Source organism: Corvus hawaiiensis, chromosome 3, assembly GCF_020740725.1.
Source record: "Corvus hawaiiensis isolate bCorHaw1 chromosome 3, bCorHaw1.pri.cur, whole genome shotgun sequence".
NCBI classification, from domain to species: domain Eukaryota; kingdom Metazoa; phylum Chordata; class Aves; order Passeriformes; family Corvidae; genus Corvus; species Corvus hawaiiensis.
The window spans coordinates 34537660-34554505 of NC_063215.1; the positions used below are offsets into that span (position 1 = coordinate 34537660).

At 40.6% G+C, this 16846-nt stretch overlaps 1 protein-coding gene across 3 annotated transcripts in view; it reads left to right on the forward strand.

The window, feature by feature from the left end:
- The first annotated feature begins 4306 nt into the window (after window positions 1-4306).
- Window positions 4307-16846, forward strand: part of BCKDHB (branched chain keto acid dehydrogenase E1 subunit beta) — a 116568-nt gene continuing 104028 nt past the window's right edge. For 2 of the 3 annotated variants that reach the window (XM_048297814.1, XM_048297813.1), the window contains exons 1-3: window positions 4332-4414; window positions 6928-7005; window positions 9543-9611. In XM_048297814.1, the coding sequence (XP_048153771.1) occupies window positions 6942-7005; window positions 9543-9611 (133 nt within the window). In that variant the 5' untranslated portion in view covers window positions 4332-4414; window positions 6928-6941. Of the gene's footprint in view, window positions 4415-6927; window positions 7006-9542; window positions 9612-16846 lie in introns of all 3 variants that reach the window. The other variant, XM_048297815.1, reaches the window with a different exon arrangement.

Genomic DNA, 16846 nt, shown 5'->3' on the forward strand with positions numbered 1-16846 from the left:
CTTGATTCATTTAATGTTATGAATTGCTCATGTAATTTTAAAATAGAACTGTCTTCAACTTAAGTGTGCAGTGTTTAAAAATCTAAAACACAGCTGGGGATGAAACCCACAGTTACTATTCCAGACTCAGCGGGAAGCACTGTCTTACCACAGAGGTGGGTCATATGGCACAAGTAACTGGATGATTTCTGACCTTACATGCAAATGAGCACAAAACTACTCCATTAAAGCTTCTTTACCTTTTTTTTTCTGCTCTCTGCCAGACTACAACTTGTCTGGTTCCAGATAGATTGCCCCAACCTGCTTTTTATCAAAGTGTAAAATAGTAATTTCTCTGCTAAACTGCAAAAGGGTCCCTGGCTTTCATGCTACCTAAGATGAAACCATTTACTTCTAAGTCCTGTTGATCAAAACTATTGCTTGCCTTGTTCAGTTTGTCTTATTCATTCTTAGGGGTAAGACAACCCTTTCTGTTCCCACATTTAATCTGTACAGGACTGATAATAAAACCAGTCAAGTCAAATGCTACAACTTATCCTTCTCACGTATCCAAGAAAGACTGTCCCTAGTCAGCAAAATACCCCATTTGTCTGAGAGGGGAGGAATGGGAGAAAACAGCTCCAAAGTACCAGCACAGAAAAAGAAGGACAAAGCAGACAATAATTAGGGTAGCAGGAAGACAGAAGACAGCAAACACATGAAAACAGCTGTAGTGCCAAGACCCAGGATCAGTGTGACAAGAGTGCTTAGTAACAGCTCCTATTAGAGGGAGTGAATCGGCTAATCAACTGTTGGGGTGGAAACATGCAACAGGGAGGAAAACTTGCAGCAACACTATAGCATGTCAGACAGAAGTGACAAGACAACAACTGTGCTCGAAGGAATGCAACAGAAATCACCTGGATGCTTTATCATCTACAGAAATGTAATTTCAGTAAAGTAACACCTACTGGGAAATGTGATAAGTTTAAGGTTCAGCTGCAAGCTATGTAAATATTTTGAGAGATTTTGAAATAGAATAGTAGACTTGGAGCCATATGTTTATGTCCAAATCCAATACTGCAGCTTGCTTACAATTAGATCCACGTCAATCAGAGGCAACAACATAGACTTCAAAGGAGTTACATCTGATTGATGCTGGCACAAATATGGGCATAATCTGGTCTGTGTCAGTAGGGTCTGCAATCACCATCAGATCCTCATTAATTGCTCTGCATGATTATTCACAAATAATAGTAATCCCTGCCAGAGTTTTTAAATGGTTGTCAAAAATACTAAGGATGTGCAAAATGACTAATACACACAGATGGGGAATGCAGCTGATTTCAGCTCTTAATATCTGCTGTACAGATTTAACAGAAGTGGCCCTAAGTGATTGAACAACTTCCAAAAGAGAAAAATGTCTTCAAAATGTAATTGAAGTTGCTGGAATATCATAATGCATACCAGCAACAACGTGGATGTAATTATTACCCCATCAGAGCTGGAAAGACATGAATGCTGGGACTCAACTCCACTAAAATATTGGTCAGTCAAAGTACATTGGGATAAACCTCTCTGATTGCCCCCTTTTTTTTTTTTAGTACCAGTGCAAATATCCAAGGCCATGTGGACAAACCATCTTTTGTACTCAAAAGACAATAATAATTCAGGTGTTAGTATACCTACAGATACTTTTTTCTCTTTCACCTAGATCTGACTAGCAGGTGAACACATCTTACTGAAGATATTTCTTCTTTCCACCCTTCCATCATAAATGCTGTAGCTTCCTCTGTAAGATACTGGGCCACATGACCATTCTTTTCCTTTTCAAGTTCCATGTATCACCAGGTATAGGAGACAAGAGTCTCTGAACTAAGGAAGGAATATCTTTATCTGCCTGTGCTGAAAATTGAAGCCTCTCCTACAAGGTCATCACCACATTTTATAAATAACAGCATGGCATATACTAACTGTACAGAAAGAGAATATATCTTACAGTTTATAATATGAGTTTAGCAATTCACAGATCCAACAACTGAAATATTAGTAATAGACGACAGACTCACATGTAAAGGAATTCCTTTCTATACTATTGCTCTCCATTTTTAAGTTTTGCAGATCTTGCCACAACGATGTGAAATATAGCTAAATTCCTCCTACTCAGATACACTGCTTTCTGAAAGAAACACAATTATTTGAATACTGAACTTGGATATTTGTAATATCTTGCACTATTAGCAATATATATTACATGATTATATATCACTTGATGGTTATGATGTTTTCCAGGTACTAAACTTTTTCAAACATCTATGTGTAGCCTTCAGGTGAAGCTGAAAGCAACCTCAATATTTGACATTTATACTCCTCGTTCATTGCAAAGATGGATTTTCTATTACTTATTAAAATTCTCACCCCTTTAGAAACTTAAATAGTGACTTGCTTCCCTGGGATGTACTGGAATATGTTCAAACTTGTTTGATGCCATGATCAATCACTCAAAATTTGAGTGCATTGTCAGCAGTTTCTAAGGATAAAGGGCATATTAAAGAGCAAGTGGATGGTCTTCCTAGTTAGCAGCAGGATTAAGCCTTTTATTTTGCACAAATCCTAATGATTAAGAAATTCTAAGTCAACATGAAAAAAAATTTCACAAAATACATAATGAAACAATAGTCTTCACTGAAATGGAACTGTGGTCATTACAGGGATTTTCAGTAATGGCTTGGAACTCAGAAAAAAAGAATATCTAATCATAACAGTTATACATATTTTAAATTAGACATGACATCTCATATTCCAGTATTTAAACTAGGCCCTGTTCATACAGGGTTACATATGAGCCCTCTCATTTGGAAGAGGTGATGCCATATAGACATCATTCTAGTTTCTAGCCTTTTCCTTTGAGGCACGGTTTTGAGTTAGAGCTCTTGGAGCAAAGTAAAAATGCTAACCAGTATGGTTGCTCTTACAGATAATATCAAAACAGACAGGGAAGAACAACTCAAAGCTTGTCACGTGTTGGAGGCTGCATGAAAGGGGTTGATGAAGAGGTATGCACATGGACAAGATGTGAAGCACTGACAAAAGGGAAAGGATTGATGTGGAGACAACTAAAAGGCAGCAAGGATGGCTGCACAGAGGAAGCTACGAAGGCTGCAGAAGTAGACCAAGAAGATTCACCTGGATGATGGAAGGAATGTGAGGTGTTCACTTTGGTAAGGAGAACATTAGAAAGAATGTTTTTATAAAACCTTACAAAGAAAATAAGTGCATATGAAAGATCATAATTTCAATAAAATATTGTAGTGAAGGTACAAGCAAGAGTGTTTGGAAGAAAAGAACTTGGAAAAAATTAATTAAAAATAAGACAGACTGAGAGCCAGGTTGGATGGCCAGCTGAGAGGGGTTTTGAGAGACAGAGTGTAATATCTGCAGATCTGTGAATTCTTTTTACCCTTCTGGGGCACCTGCTGGCATAGCATTTGAGGATTTCAGATATTGGTGAAGGGAGCCTAGAAGAAAGATGGAGAGATTTCCAAGGGCATGTAGAGACAGGATAAGGGGGAATGGATCCAAACTGGAAGAGTATAGGTTTAAATTGGATATCAGGAAAAAAAGTCGTTACTGCAAGAATGGCGAAGCACTGTAACAGGTGGCCCAGAGAAGCTGCGGATGTCCCATCCATAGAAGCGGTCACCGCCAGGTTGGATGGGGCTCTGAGCAACCTTGCCCTGCCCCTGGCAGATTGTTGGAACCAGATCATCTTTAAGGTCCCTTCCAACCCAAACCAGTCTACGATTTGTCGATTCTGGGGTGGCGACACGACAACCCCTGCAGTGGAAGAAAAGAGAAGAGTTTAAGGGGAGAGGTGCAGCCTTTGGTTTCAGCTGCGACTGTGACTGCACCGAGGGGCGGCGAGGCCCCCTCTGGCCGTGCCTATGCCTGCGGCGGCCATGGCTGTGCCTGTGCCTGTGGCCATGGCTTGTGGCCGTACCTACTACTACACCTGCGGCTGTGGCTGTCCCTACAGCTGTGCCCGTGGGCGCGCTCCCGCCCTCAGGGCGCGCTCCCGCTCACGGCTGCCGCGCGTGCCGCGCGTGCCGCGCGCGCCCCACTAGCCCGCCCCCCCCGCGCAGCAGAGCGCCCTTCTCTCCCCTTCCTCCCTCCCACTCCCCCACCCACCACGGAGCCGCCTCTGATTGGCCCGTGTCCCGGCGGCGCTGGCCAATCGGAGGCCGGCCCGGGACCCCGCCTCTTTAGAACCTGGCGGCGGCGCGGCCGGGGACAGCGGCGATGGCGGCGGCGGGGCGGGCGCTGCGCGCGGCGCTCCCCTGCGGGCTCTGGGGCCGCCTGGCCCCGCTGCCGGGCGCGCCCCGCCGGGGCGCTGCGCACTTCGCTTTCCAGCCGGACCCGGCGCCCAGCGAGTACGGTGAGAGCGCGGCTGGGCCGGGGTCCACCCCGCGGGCCGGCCTCAACCTCGCTCTGCTGCCGGGTCCGCCCTGTCGCCCCCGCCTTCTTGGGGGAGGCCGCCAACAACCTCGTCTGGGATGGGAGGGAGGCAGGCAGGCAGAACCCGCCGAGGGCCCGGTGGGGCGCTGCGAGTCGGGCCTCGGGCGGCGGAGGCATCCGCGTGGCCGCGTGACCCCGCTGCGTCCTCGGCGCTTCCACGCTCGGGTGTCCCGCAGAAATCCTGGGCTGTGGGTGGGAAGGCCCCTGTGGGCCGCTGGCGGGGCCGGGGGTGCCGCAGGCCCCCTCGGCGCGGGGCGTGGTGAAGTGTTTCGGGCTGCCAAAGCTGCGGTAGATGGGCCCATCGTGTGCTCAGACCTGCAAGGCCATCCACGGCTCCTGTCCTGTTCCAAAAGCTTCTAACAGTAACTTACTGACTTGACATCTATCCCGGTTTTTGTACTGCGTGCTTAGGTCATGAGTGTGATAATAAATCTATGATGAATAAAGACTGCTGTCCGTTGAAAGGTTCGAGGTCATCCTCGTGGTCACATGGTTGAGAGTAAACACAGATGACTTGGAAATGAACAGCGCAGGTCCTTTGACTTTTATTTCTGAGATGCATCCCTGCAAATGGCTGGTGCTGAGTTCACCTGGAAGAAGCCTGACAGCTGCAGAACATCTGTTTCTATCACATGAACCTCAATATCCTCTAGAAAACTTGTTACTTAGTGGGATACCTTGGTGTTGCATCTTGGTCATGACCAATAGAAACAGAGTTTTCTCTGGTAGTGATAAAGATGTACAGGCATCCAAGGTGCCACTGGTGAAGCACATGTATGGCAGGTTCCTGCTTGAAGTCATGTGAAGAAGCTCTGGTGTGGCATGCCAATTATTGCCATTTATTAATAGAAAACTAATTCCCTGTGAGTTAAAATACACTTTGAAATTATGTGAAAAGTAGTGGAAGTGAAATAAAGTTTTGTCTATACTGATCCTGATATTGTTGAGATAATAATGCTTTTCCAACTTCGCTGTTCAAATCTGAAAGGCACAATTAGATCCCCCTTTCCTGTGTGGGCTGTTTTACAAAGGCCTGTTTTATACGCAAGAGAAGCAGGTTAGAACTATCATGGTGAGAAGTTTCTCACAGTAGCTTAAGTAATAGCCATTTATATCAAATACTGGAAGGATGGTATCTTGTAGAAAAGATAACCTAAGTACTAATGTGGATGACTTGGGAAAGAGAGAAACAGCTGCTGTTCCCCAGCTTTTCTTTTCGTGAATTTGTAAATTTTGTTCAGTAGGGATTTTGTATAACTTGAACAGTTCCCATACCTTTTTTTTTTTTTACATTTTCCTTTCCTTAAAGGGCCTTGTAATGTATAACAAGTGAAGTTACCACGCACAGGAATGTCTAGGAAGGCGGCTACTCAGGTGTGGCATGACATGAGTCTTTAACAAAAAATACTAACATTAATTAACAATTTAGAAGAAAGGGACGCTGAACATTTGTTGAGAGGTACTGTAACTACTGGAAAAAGAATGTAGTTCTCCTTCCTGAATTCTATCACTTGTTATGTTTGTGTGGGATCTTCGCATAACCATCTTATTTATTTATTTAATTTTACACACTGTAGTGTTGGTAGGTAGCATTCTCCTGGTCTGTGGCTTGTAGTAATGACTTAGAGGTTTTGCAAGTTAAAGAGCTACCAAATGTCAGCCAAGCAATTTCTTGCTTTCTTTTAAGAATTATTTTATTTGCTTGGAGAATCTGAATTGGTCACAGTAGTGAGAACCAGGCTGTTGTTTTGATCCATCTTTGCTTTCAGGCCTCCTTGTTTTTCCCCGCGGTGCTGGAATGAAGAGGGGCACTCTGGTAGCCTTTCTTGGTTTGAATTAAAATTCAAAGATTTTAAGACAGCTTGCTTTTCTTCAGCAAAGTAAACCAAGTTTCTTTCTTTGAACGATGGATTTGATGCTTCAGACACTTACTAACTGCAGTGCAGAGAGCAGGCCAGTGGTCTAGAAAACTTCTGATAACAATAGGTGTCTGTAAATGGGAAAGGCTGGAGTTTTAAAAATTGTGATTAAAGAATGATAAAATAAGCTTCATGAGATCCGGTGAATTTTAGCAGGGGGGGATCCCAGACCTCAAAACAATAGTACGTTGGTTTCTTCCTTTGAAAAGGAAGTCATTGTTCCCAGTGTTTGGCTGAACATTGCAAAGCTGCATTTGCTCTAGGCAAGAGCATAGTTTTTTGAAAGGAAAATTGGATTCAGGGTAGTAGAATTACAGTCTCTGGGAAGGCAAGGTATACAATGCTCAATCCCATCTATCCTATAATTTAAGTTTATTCAGCAAATGAATCTTGGGTATTCCTAACAGGGATCTTGTTTTTAATGGTAAAGTTTTTAGACATGCTTGCACCAGTGTTTTCTAATGTACTTTGTGTTTTGAACCAAATTGAATTGCTGATGATCACTTTCACACAGGGCAAACTCAGAAGATGAATCTCTTCCAGTCCATAACAAGTGCCTTGGACAATGCTTTAGCCAAAGATCCAACTGCAGGTACCTTATACTTGTTAGTGTGTTTTGCTCTGTGTTTTGGTTTACCTGTGTACAATATTTAATATATTTCTCACGGCCTTTAAAGTTTTCTAGTAAGTTATTTCTACACTTCGATCTCAAATCTCAAAAATGTGTTGCATTAACAGATTACTAATGGATTGTATGGTCTAAGATGCAGTTGTATCTTCTGTATTCGCTCTGTGTATTTCATTTGAAAGTGAGGACAGAAGATACATTATTTAACATGCTTATAAGTATTATTGATGAGAACTGTACTTAAGGGCAGCTTGAGTCCCACCAGTAGGAGTATTAAAAATGTAAACGTTACTTGTAAATTTCTTAAACTTTCTCTAAAACCGGTATTTTTTTTGAGACCATATATTCCTCACTCCATACATTCTGCTTTCTTCTGCCCTCCAAAATTAATTTATAGCTTTACAGATATCTGTTCATTGTTGTGCATAGGCAGTATAAGATTTGCTAGGCTTTTGCAGTCTGGATAACCCAAAACTTGAAGATGCTGCTTCATTATAGTGGGATTTAAAAGGCTTGTCCTAAACTCTTGCACAAAACTATTTAGTCCACTTTTAATTCTTATCTATAACAGGAGGTCTTTTGCTTCTGTTGTCCTAACAAAGGCATGATGATGGCCAGATATCTGAAGGAGATGCTTCAGAACACAGCTGCAAAGTCTGCCTCATCTTGTGTAATTTTGGGTTTTCTTTTAAGTATGTTAGTAACGCTTTTTGGCACTGCTTGAACCACTGCTCAACCTAAAGTCTGACTAATTGTCTAATCTGTTGGGACAAATTCCGTGTTGTCTGTCCAGTACTATGCCTGTATACATTCCCTCTCAATCTACAGCTGTGTTATATGCACCTCGATTAGATTAAACTTAGACAACTGAGGGTAAATTAGGGCCGAGAACAGATTTTAGTACCACTTCTATAGAATCTGCCATATAAAAGCAAGTAGAATGTTAGTCCAGCAGGAACCTAGACTCATATATAATGTTCAGCCTTTAGAGAACCAGTTGCTCTAAGGTTCCAGTCTTGCTCATCAGCTTTGCAGGGCTGAGTCTTTGTAAAGCCCTTTGCAAGACCATGTTGGAGTTCTACAGTGCAGACGTGAGTTCTCGGAATCGCTGCACTTACTGAATTAATTAGGACTTTTCGCAATAGAAAACATCCTTCATATGTTTTTTGTTGTATGGGAATTGAGCAATTGTTTAAGTGTGGAAATCCTCATACTTGTGTCGATGAGAATTAGAATCTCTCCAGGAAAATATATTTCAGTGGCTAAACTGAGTAAATCCATTCAAGTTTGTGGATACCAGCATTAAATGGGAATATTTTTTGTAGATGCCAGCTGGCTCAAAAGTAAGGAGCCATATGGTAACAGAAAGGTTTTAGTACATTAAATCCCTCACAAATTATTGCTAAAAATTAATTAGAGAAGTGATCTAGGGACATAGTTCAATCATACACCCCATGAGTGCATTCATTTTATATCATTATAGAAGTTATTTTTCTTTAAGTGGTGTCATTGATGTGATTAGCACAAGAATCTTAATCCCTTTTAGTGATTCCAACCAGAAATTTATTTTATTTAATTAAGAATAGTATTTGAAAGGCAAGAAGGTTAACTTATTATTTTGTGTCCTTTGGAATATGGAGAATATTGAGGAATTGGGGAATAATCAGAACTGACCCTAGTTCATGCAAGCAGCTGTTGGTGATACTGCTGCACATCTTACATGCTTAAAAAATTGAAATGTGCAATACTTGTTTCTGTGAAATAAATAATAAAACTGTTTTAAGAAAAATTAGACATAACCGTTCCATAAATTCAAAGAAAAAAACCCAAACAGATTAGTTGATATGAAGCTAAGTTTTAAAGGCAAATACTTTTCGTGATAAAACTTTATTGACCACAAGAATAGCAGTGTTAAATACTGAGAACTGTCCTAGTTGATAAATAGTCATAGTTTCTGTAGGAGTTTCTTAGAAGTCATTCTTCAGGGATCTGGCAAGTATATTTGGAGAAGGTTTGAAACTTCATATTGGATTGGTATTTTGAAAAAAACTTCAATTTGATGATTTTCAAAACACTATATTACTGAAATCTGTGGATGAAGAATGTAAATGGTTGCCAGTTGAAGCAGAAGGCTTAATTTCAATGACTCTGTAGTGACTGAATGTGATTGCTTTTTGGAATTTTACTCATTTAGACACTGTGTTGTTATAGGATATTTCAGAAAAACAATTAGTTTAATGAAACCCTAACAGAATCAGTTTTGTAAATTCTGTTTTGAGACAGCTGTGTTGGTGTTCTGATTTCTCATTAAACTTGGTTCTTCATTTGTTATAGTCAGGCTGTGCATAAGAAGTGCTTAGATCTAAATAAATCTTGAAGTGACATGAAATTTTAGGTGTTACTTTTTTTAGTGTCTCATATAAAAAGCCTTTGGAACATGATCATTTATAAGTAAGATGTGTTGGAGTAATATTAGCCTCCCCTGCTGTTCTTCTTTTCAGTTGTATTTGGTGAAGACGTGGCCTTTGGTGGAGTCTTCAGATGTACAGTTGGCTTGAGAGACAAATATGGTAAGTTAATTTATAAATCTGACATCAGTTTCATATTAACATCTCTGCTCTTTTTTTTATCCATCTTGCTATGACAAGTACTGTTACTGGAATGCTGAAAAACCGTAAAATCAATGTTTCATGTATGGCAGGCTACTTAGTGCACAGCATTTTACAGATCTTGGAAGCTGGTTGTGGATACAGTAACATGATACAGCTTTTAATTTGGCAATTGCTACTCCCCCCCTGCAAATGCTACTCCCCCACTGGGCTGTTAAAGAGGAGGTTATAAAATATTAGGTTTCAGCAGCTTACTTTCTTCAAGGCACAGAGATGACTGGGACGTTTTGCAGCTAGTGGTTAAATCTGTTTAATGATAATAAAGATATGTTACAGCCATCTAGGGGAGCAAAGATCCACATTTTTTTTGAGCAAACCAAGAAAGGGAGAGGACAAAGACTATACTTATAAGAAGTTTCAGAAACACAACCATTTTTTGTTGCCTTGCTTCTCTGCATCAATTATTATGTGCATGTTCTCTTGCTCTCTAGTTTACACGTTAATGTTCAAATAATTTGGATAGAACTTCTGTTAGCAATGATCTTTAGTGCTGCTTGTTGAGATTGAGTTACAGTTCTGTAACTGGTGTGATATGTTGTCTCTGTGTACTAGACTCCATAAGAAAACCAGGCCTCTGAGACAGGAACCAGTTGCTGGAAACATAGGCAACAGAAGACATTGTTTGGGAAATAAGCAGCAGGAACAGATGGTTGCATAAGCAACCTTCTTGGGGCTTAGTGAACATCTCCAGTTTAAAAGACAGAAGGGACAAACTTTATTTGTAAGGGTGGTGCTTTGAGGGTCATTTGATGGGGTTTTTGATGTAAGACAGTCATATAATATTGGAATGAAGGAAAGAGATGATTTAATCTTTGTTGTAGCATTTTATTGATAGTGTATTCCAAAGTGCCAGTGCTGTTCAAAGACTCTGTGACAGCCCTGAGAGAGCACAGGGGGTCTGTTGAGGGAGTGCAAAGGACTGTTTACACTGTGCTCATCAGGATGGTAACCAGCAGTCACAGCACATCAGCAGCCTAGCTAGAATCAGGTTTATTTCATGGGTATAATGACAAAGATTTTAAATTAGATTTTTGAGGAATCTATGATGTGACTTTGGGAATATTTGGAAAGAACTCCTTTAAAGTGTGAGAGGGAACATGAGAATTGGGGAAGTACTTATATGAACACCGAACAAGGACTAATGACACTGGTATTGCCATTTGCACAAAAAGGGTACTGACCTCTTCAGGGTGAATAAGAGGATAGATTTTATGAGGAAAAACTAAGAAGTACTCTTGTTTCATGGGATTGTAAAGTAAAATGGGTACGTATATAAAGTTTTGGTCAGATCAGATTAACAAGGTAGGACTCTGCCTCTTCACATTCATTCAGACTATTGCAAAGATCATACTTGCTAGAGGAAAAGTGTGTCAGCTAGAAGAGAAAATTTGAAATTTTGAAAAAAAATTGAAATTTGAAAAATTTGAAAAGCTTTTTGATGTTTTCCTACATTTATAAAAAATTTTGCAGATTCTGGTGTTTGGCCTAGGTGAAAAGTGAACTGAAGATGTTGATAGTGATTGAGGGAGAGGGAGGTGGAGAAGGCAGAGCTTGATGTGGGTGTTTGACCCTGGCTAGAGGCCAGTACCCACCAAAGCTGCTCTATTACTCCCCTCCTCAACTGGACATAGGAGAGAAAATATAGCAAAAGGCTCATGAGTTGATACAAGGATATGGAAAGGTCACAAACTGATTACTGCCATGGGCAAAACAGACTTACAGAAATTGGTTGAATTTATTACCAATCAAAATCAGAATAGGATAATGAGAAATAAAACAAATCTTAAAAACATGTTCCCTCTACCCCTCCCTCCTTTCTGGGCTTAACTTCACTCCTGATTCTCTACCTCCTCCTCCCCCACTGCAGCACAGGGAAACAGAGAATTGGGGTTATGGTCAGTTCATCACTTGTTGTCTCTGCCACTGCTTCTTCCTCAGGGAGACAAGTGCTTTCCCTGCTCCAACATGGAGTCCCTCCCATGGGAGACAGTTCTCCATGAACTTCTCTAGCATGACTCTTTCCCCTGGGCTGCAGTTCTTCATTAAGTGCTCCAGCGTGGGTCCTTTCCACAAGGTGCAGTCCTTCAGGAACAGGCTGCTCCAGCGTGGTCCCACATAGGGTCACAAACCTGCCAGCAAAGCTACTCCAGTATGAGCTCCTCTCTCCACAGGGCCACAGGTTCTGCCAGGAGCTGCTCCAGTGCAGGCTTCCCACAGGTTTACAACCTTTTTTTTTGGCATCCATCTGCTCCGATGTGGGTTCCTTGAGGGGGCTGCAGGTGGGTCTCTTCCCCCATCGTGGTCTGCAGGGGCACAGCCACCTCACCATGGTATCCACCACAGGCTGCAGGTGAATCTCTGCTTTGGCGTCTGGAGCACCTCCTCCCCCTGCTGCTTCACTGGCCTTGGGGCCTGCAGGGCTGTTCCTCTCATGTATTTTCACTCTGCTCTTGTCTGAGCACAATCATGGCTGTGCCATAACTTTTTTTGTTTCCTTCTTATATAGCCCTTGGCCAGAGGTGGGTCTGTCCTGGAGCCGACTGACGTTGGCCCTCTTGGACACTGGGGAAGTTCCTGGCAGCTTCTCACAGAAGCTACCCCATCACTCTTCCCCTTCTATCAAAACCTGGCCATGCAAACCCAATATGCAGGAAAAATAAAAGTTCTTTATGATGCTGCTGAGGTGCACATAAGTAAATGAAGACAATATCTGAACTGAAGTTTGAACAGAAAGAGTGTCTGAAGATAAGGTCCTGGATTCAGGACTCATTTACTGAATGGTAATTCAGCTTTGTAAGGCAGGTAAGAGGACATGTGTAACTCAGCTTCTTTCTTCATTCAGTAGAAAACAGGCAGTGACTGAAGAGGGAATGCCAAAGATGAATTGGAGGTGGTACTGAAAATGTAGTTACAATGCTGAGGAGAAACAGAAAAGACTGAAAGTGCAAAAATTGAAAGAATACAATGTTTTGAAGGATGTGTCTGCCTATCAGTGTAGTCTCAGAGATTAAATAAATTCTAGATGGAATGCTTGTTTTATGAAAAGGCTAAATTCCTTGTAAAATAAGGAGAAATTTCAGATGGAAGTGACAACCAACCAACCTGATGAATCTTATGAGGAAGATTACATACACTTACTGACTCTTTCCCCATTCCCCTCCTGAATTTACTGTCAAATTAATAATAAGTGATACAAGTAATATAATATGAGGTTGTTTGTATATGTTGATATAAAATATGAAGGATTTAATGGGGTTTTTTTCTCCTGTCCTGGAAGAGGGAGGCTGACTTTTTTTTTCATTTGTTTAGTTTCTTTTCCTTGTAGATAATTAAAATCACTAGGTGGCAGTCTATGCCTGTAAGTTGTTATTTTGGTACAAATTGGTAGTTCCTTTGTAAGCACTTTTATAGAGGTCAAGGTATAAATATCATCTAATATTACAGTAGGAAGAATTTAATATATTAATATTCAGTAGCAGTATTATAGAGATGTTGGTTGCCGTCCAGAATGTTACTGAAGTCTCTCTGGAGAGACAGAGAAGAAATTTGCTTTTAGAATAAATTTGTCATTAAATATAAAAGCTGCCTCTTTCCTTTTTTTTTTTTTCCAGTGCAGTATTATGTTGCATAAGCACAGCCAGAGGCCTATACTAGTAAGTGAAGGAAAGCTCATTGACTTTTTAAGGAAATAAATCCAACCTTTTGATCAGATGAATTTTTAACATGCTACCAGGAATTTTGTTTAAAAATATTTAGTTAAGAAATCGTATGTAAATAAGTCAGTGTGTGGAAGTTTCATTTCCGTGATAGTATGACTAAAGGTAGTGTGTTTGTTCCTATAAATCTTATGTCTAGATCTGAAATAGTGATTCCGGTTTTCTGGCATTGAATTGAACGCTTAAAAATCTGTCGCTGTATAATCCTCCATTCTGAAAATGAGTAGACTTTCTGAAATATTTATGCAGAATGCTCCTTTCAGATAAGGGAAGTAAGTGTTGTACAGTTATTTTCCTTTGTCCCCTCCCTCTGGTCTGGTACACTGGAAGGCATATTCATGTTTTATTTCTTATCTCCTTCCCCATCACCCTCTGACAGGTTTTTGATTGTCACCGTTTTGCAGAAGTTATATCCTCTAACCTCTAGAGTATCTTTATTGAAATAAGGCATGCCTGCTGTTCTGTAGTCCTACTCTCTGGAGGTGTTTCCTGTCTTTAGAGCAGTGTGATGCAAACTGCCTCCTGTATTTTTATAGCCTAGGTAATGTGTGCAAGCATTTTAATTTTTTTTTTTTTAAAGGGAAGTACATTATTATTTCAATCCTTGGTATCTATTTGTCCTTGAGTCTGCAAATGCATTTGAAACAATGATCTTGGAGTGGGAATACATATTCCATTGCTCTGCCTGAAGTGTGAAATAAAGTTGCAATGTGTAAAGATCAGTATCATCCATGTTACGGAATATATAGAGGAGATCAGAGGTAGGAATTAGATCATAGGAGATAAAGAAATGGGAGAAGAAAAACAGAGGCAAAAATAAGGTAAAAATGGAGAAAGTGGACAGAAGTGAAGACTGAGAAACAAGAATAGCAGAAATAGTGATTGACAAGGAATGTCACTCAGAAGAATGCTAGGGCAGGTTTTTTTGTGTAACTCAAAAAAATACCAAAAAATCTATCTATCTGTCCCACTGTGGCCAAGAAAGGAAAATTACATAAACAGGGGCAGTGAGGTGTATATATATAAAATACCTTTCCTTGAATGGTCTTTCTGCTGTTCTCTGAGCACCTACAGCTTCAGGGCTTCCTTTTCTTTCACACCGTTCTGGCCTGCACTTGAAGGGAGGCTCTAATGTGCACTTGCTGCCATGTCAAGAGATTGTCCTTCATGAGGGTAAGGATCAGGAGCTTCCTGACTATTTTAGAGCTCGATGTTTTGAGAATGTGGAATAGGATCAGTCCTTGCTCAGAACTTGGAGAGTCCAACAGAAAAAAGGTGAGCTTGGCAGGTCTTTCCCATAGCAGTGCTTGGGTAGAGGGTGACTTCTTTTTGGGTTTATATGTTCACTTTTACAGATGAAATTTGCAAATTTTTTGAGGTTCTGCTCAATTCCTTATTGCACAGCAGCCTGCAGTTCCTTGTCATGCAATGTTCTTCTATTTGCCATCGAGGGAATTTAGGCAACTGTAAGTTAGATTCCCAATATTTGCAGGCCTGAATAGATTGTTTTCTAAGTTTTTGAGCTATTGAAAATTATTTTTGACTGAAAGAGTAGTGTAAATGAGTCTTTTATTTTCAATAGGGAATTCCTGAATAATGCCATTTTAATTCCCTTGCAACTATTTGCAAATGCAGGTAGAATGTGACTACTTTGAATGGGAGTTTTTATTTCAGAGATTCTCTCAGTTCCTCGAGGATGTCACTCTGGAGGATGGCAAATGCCAAGAGAGACTTGGCCTAGTGCTGTCCCTCCGGAGTTCTGAACTTAGTCCACAAAGAATTGACTGAGATGCTGAAGCTGATCTTTATAGTGATACAGAAGAAATGGTTTTGTCAGCAGTTCTTTTGAAATGTTTTGGAATTAATTTGTCTTTTGCTCATGTGATTCATTTGTCACTGTTTGGGATCCTCTGTGTGATAGTAGAGTGAGCAAGAGGAAGATAAGTTTCTTCCTTTCTGGATTAATGTCCCATCACTGGTGGGAGGGTTTTTGACTCATGGATTTTTATTTTTCATCTGTTCTGTTTGGTCTCTGTTACTGCTGTTCCCCTCCTTTTGTTTGTCGGCGCACACAGAGATGTACTGCCCACAGTAGCTTACGGTGCTCTCAAACACAGTCAGTTAGAACAAAGTGCCTTTCCCAAGGTTTCTGTGTAATATTGCTAAAATGTTCTAGAGTGATGTTTGCTGCCTTTGTTAGTAATGCAGTGTTGACTTTCAGTTTGTGGCCTGATTTAGTCCCCAAGTTTTCTAATCTACTGCTGTGCAGCCATGAATTGCTTTTTTTGTGGGTAGACACTTGATAACATGAAACTCAGATGATAACAAGAACAGCTGTGTGTCCCTCCTATACCTACGTAGGCTAAACCAAAATCAATCTCAGATCATTTCCTTTTAGGTAATTCTGAGTTACACATGTGGCTAGAGACATTAATACATGCAGACAGTAGTAAATGTGTAATAAGCAGCTTAATTTTTTTTCTCCTTACTCGTTTTTCAGTTTTGTCATGTGGAGTGGAAAGGGTGTGCCCAAGTAACTTCAAATGTAATTCTCATTTTTCCCTAATATTTTCAAGCATATAGGATTGTTTTGTATATAATCCTTCCTGTGCCTAATTATTATTTTGATGCAGCTAGAAGTGTAAATATAGTTGGTAGGATTATTTTCTTCCAAACCAGCTTTAAAAAAAAAGTGTGAAATAGACAGGGAGCAGCTTGTAAACAGTAATTTCTGTCTGTTCAGTCAGTTCAGGATATTTTCTTGCAAATTGATAAATCACAGGAAGAAAAGGAACATCAGGAGAGGTAACACTTGTGTTGAATCCTGTGAGAACAGGGGGAGTTGAATCAGAAATTTCCCCTGTGGAAAATTTCAAACACATCAAAAAGCAAGTGACTGAACAACATATGAAACCACAGTTGTAGCAAGAAAATAGTATCCTTATGTTCCTTATGTTCCTTATGTTAGGATGACCGGGCCACATTAGCCATCAGCTGGATGCTTTAAAAATGATTTTATTTATCACTTCCATATTTGTTTTCCTTTCCTTTCTGTCTGCCTTACAAAATTTTCTCTCTGAAGCACAGGGAATGTTTTGGGACAGATCAGCTGGCAAAGGCTGTTTTTAGCCTTCAGTGGTGGGAGTTTCTCTAGCTTTCCTACACACGGGGTCCCAGTGCAGGGTTATTATTATGGTTTGAAGCTTTTCTTTATTGATCGGTTTTCTCTGAACTCTGGTTGCTGCAGCTGGAGGGTATAGAGCATTCAAAACTGAATACTTTACTCTTGTGTTTTACTGAGTAAAACCTGGTTGCTTACAGCTCTCTGTTGTTACATCTCATGATAATGCTAGCTTGTCTTGCAGCAATAATGTTTATTTACAACACCTGATCCACTATAATCCCTGGTTGTTATTCTGT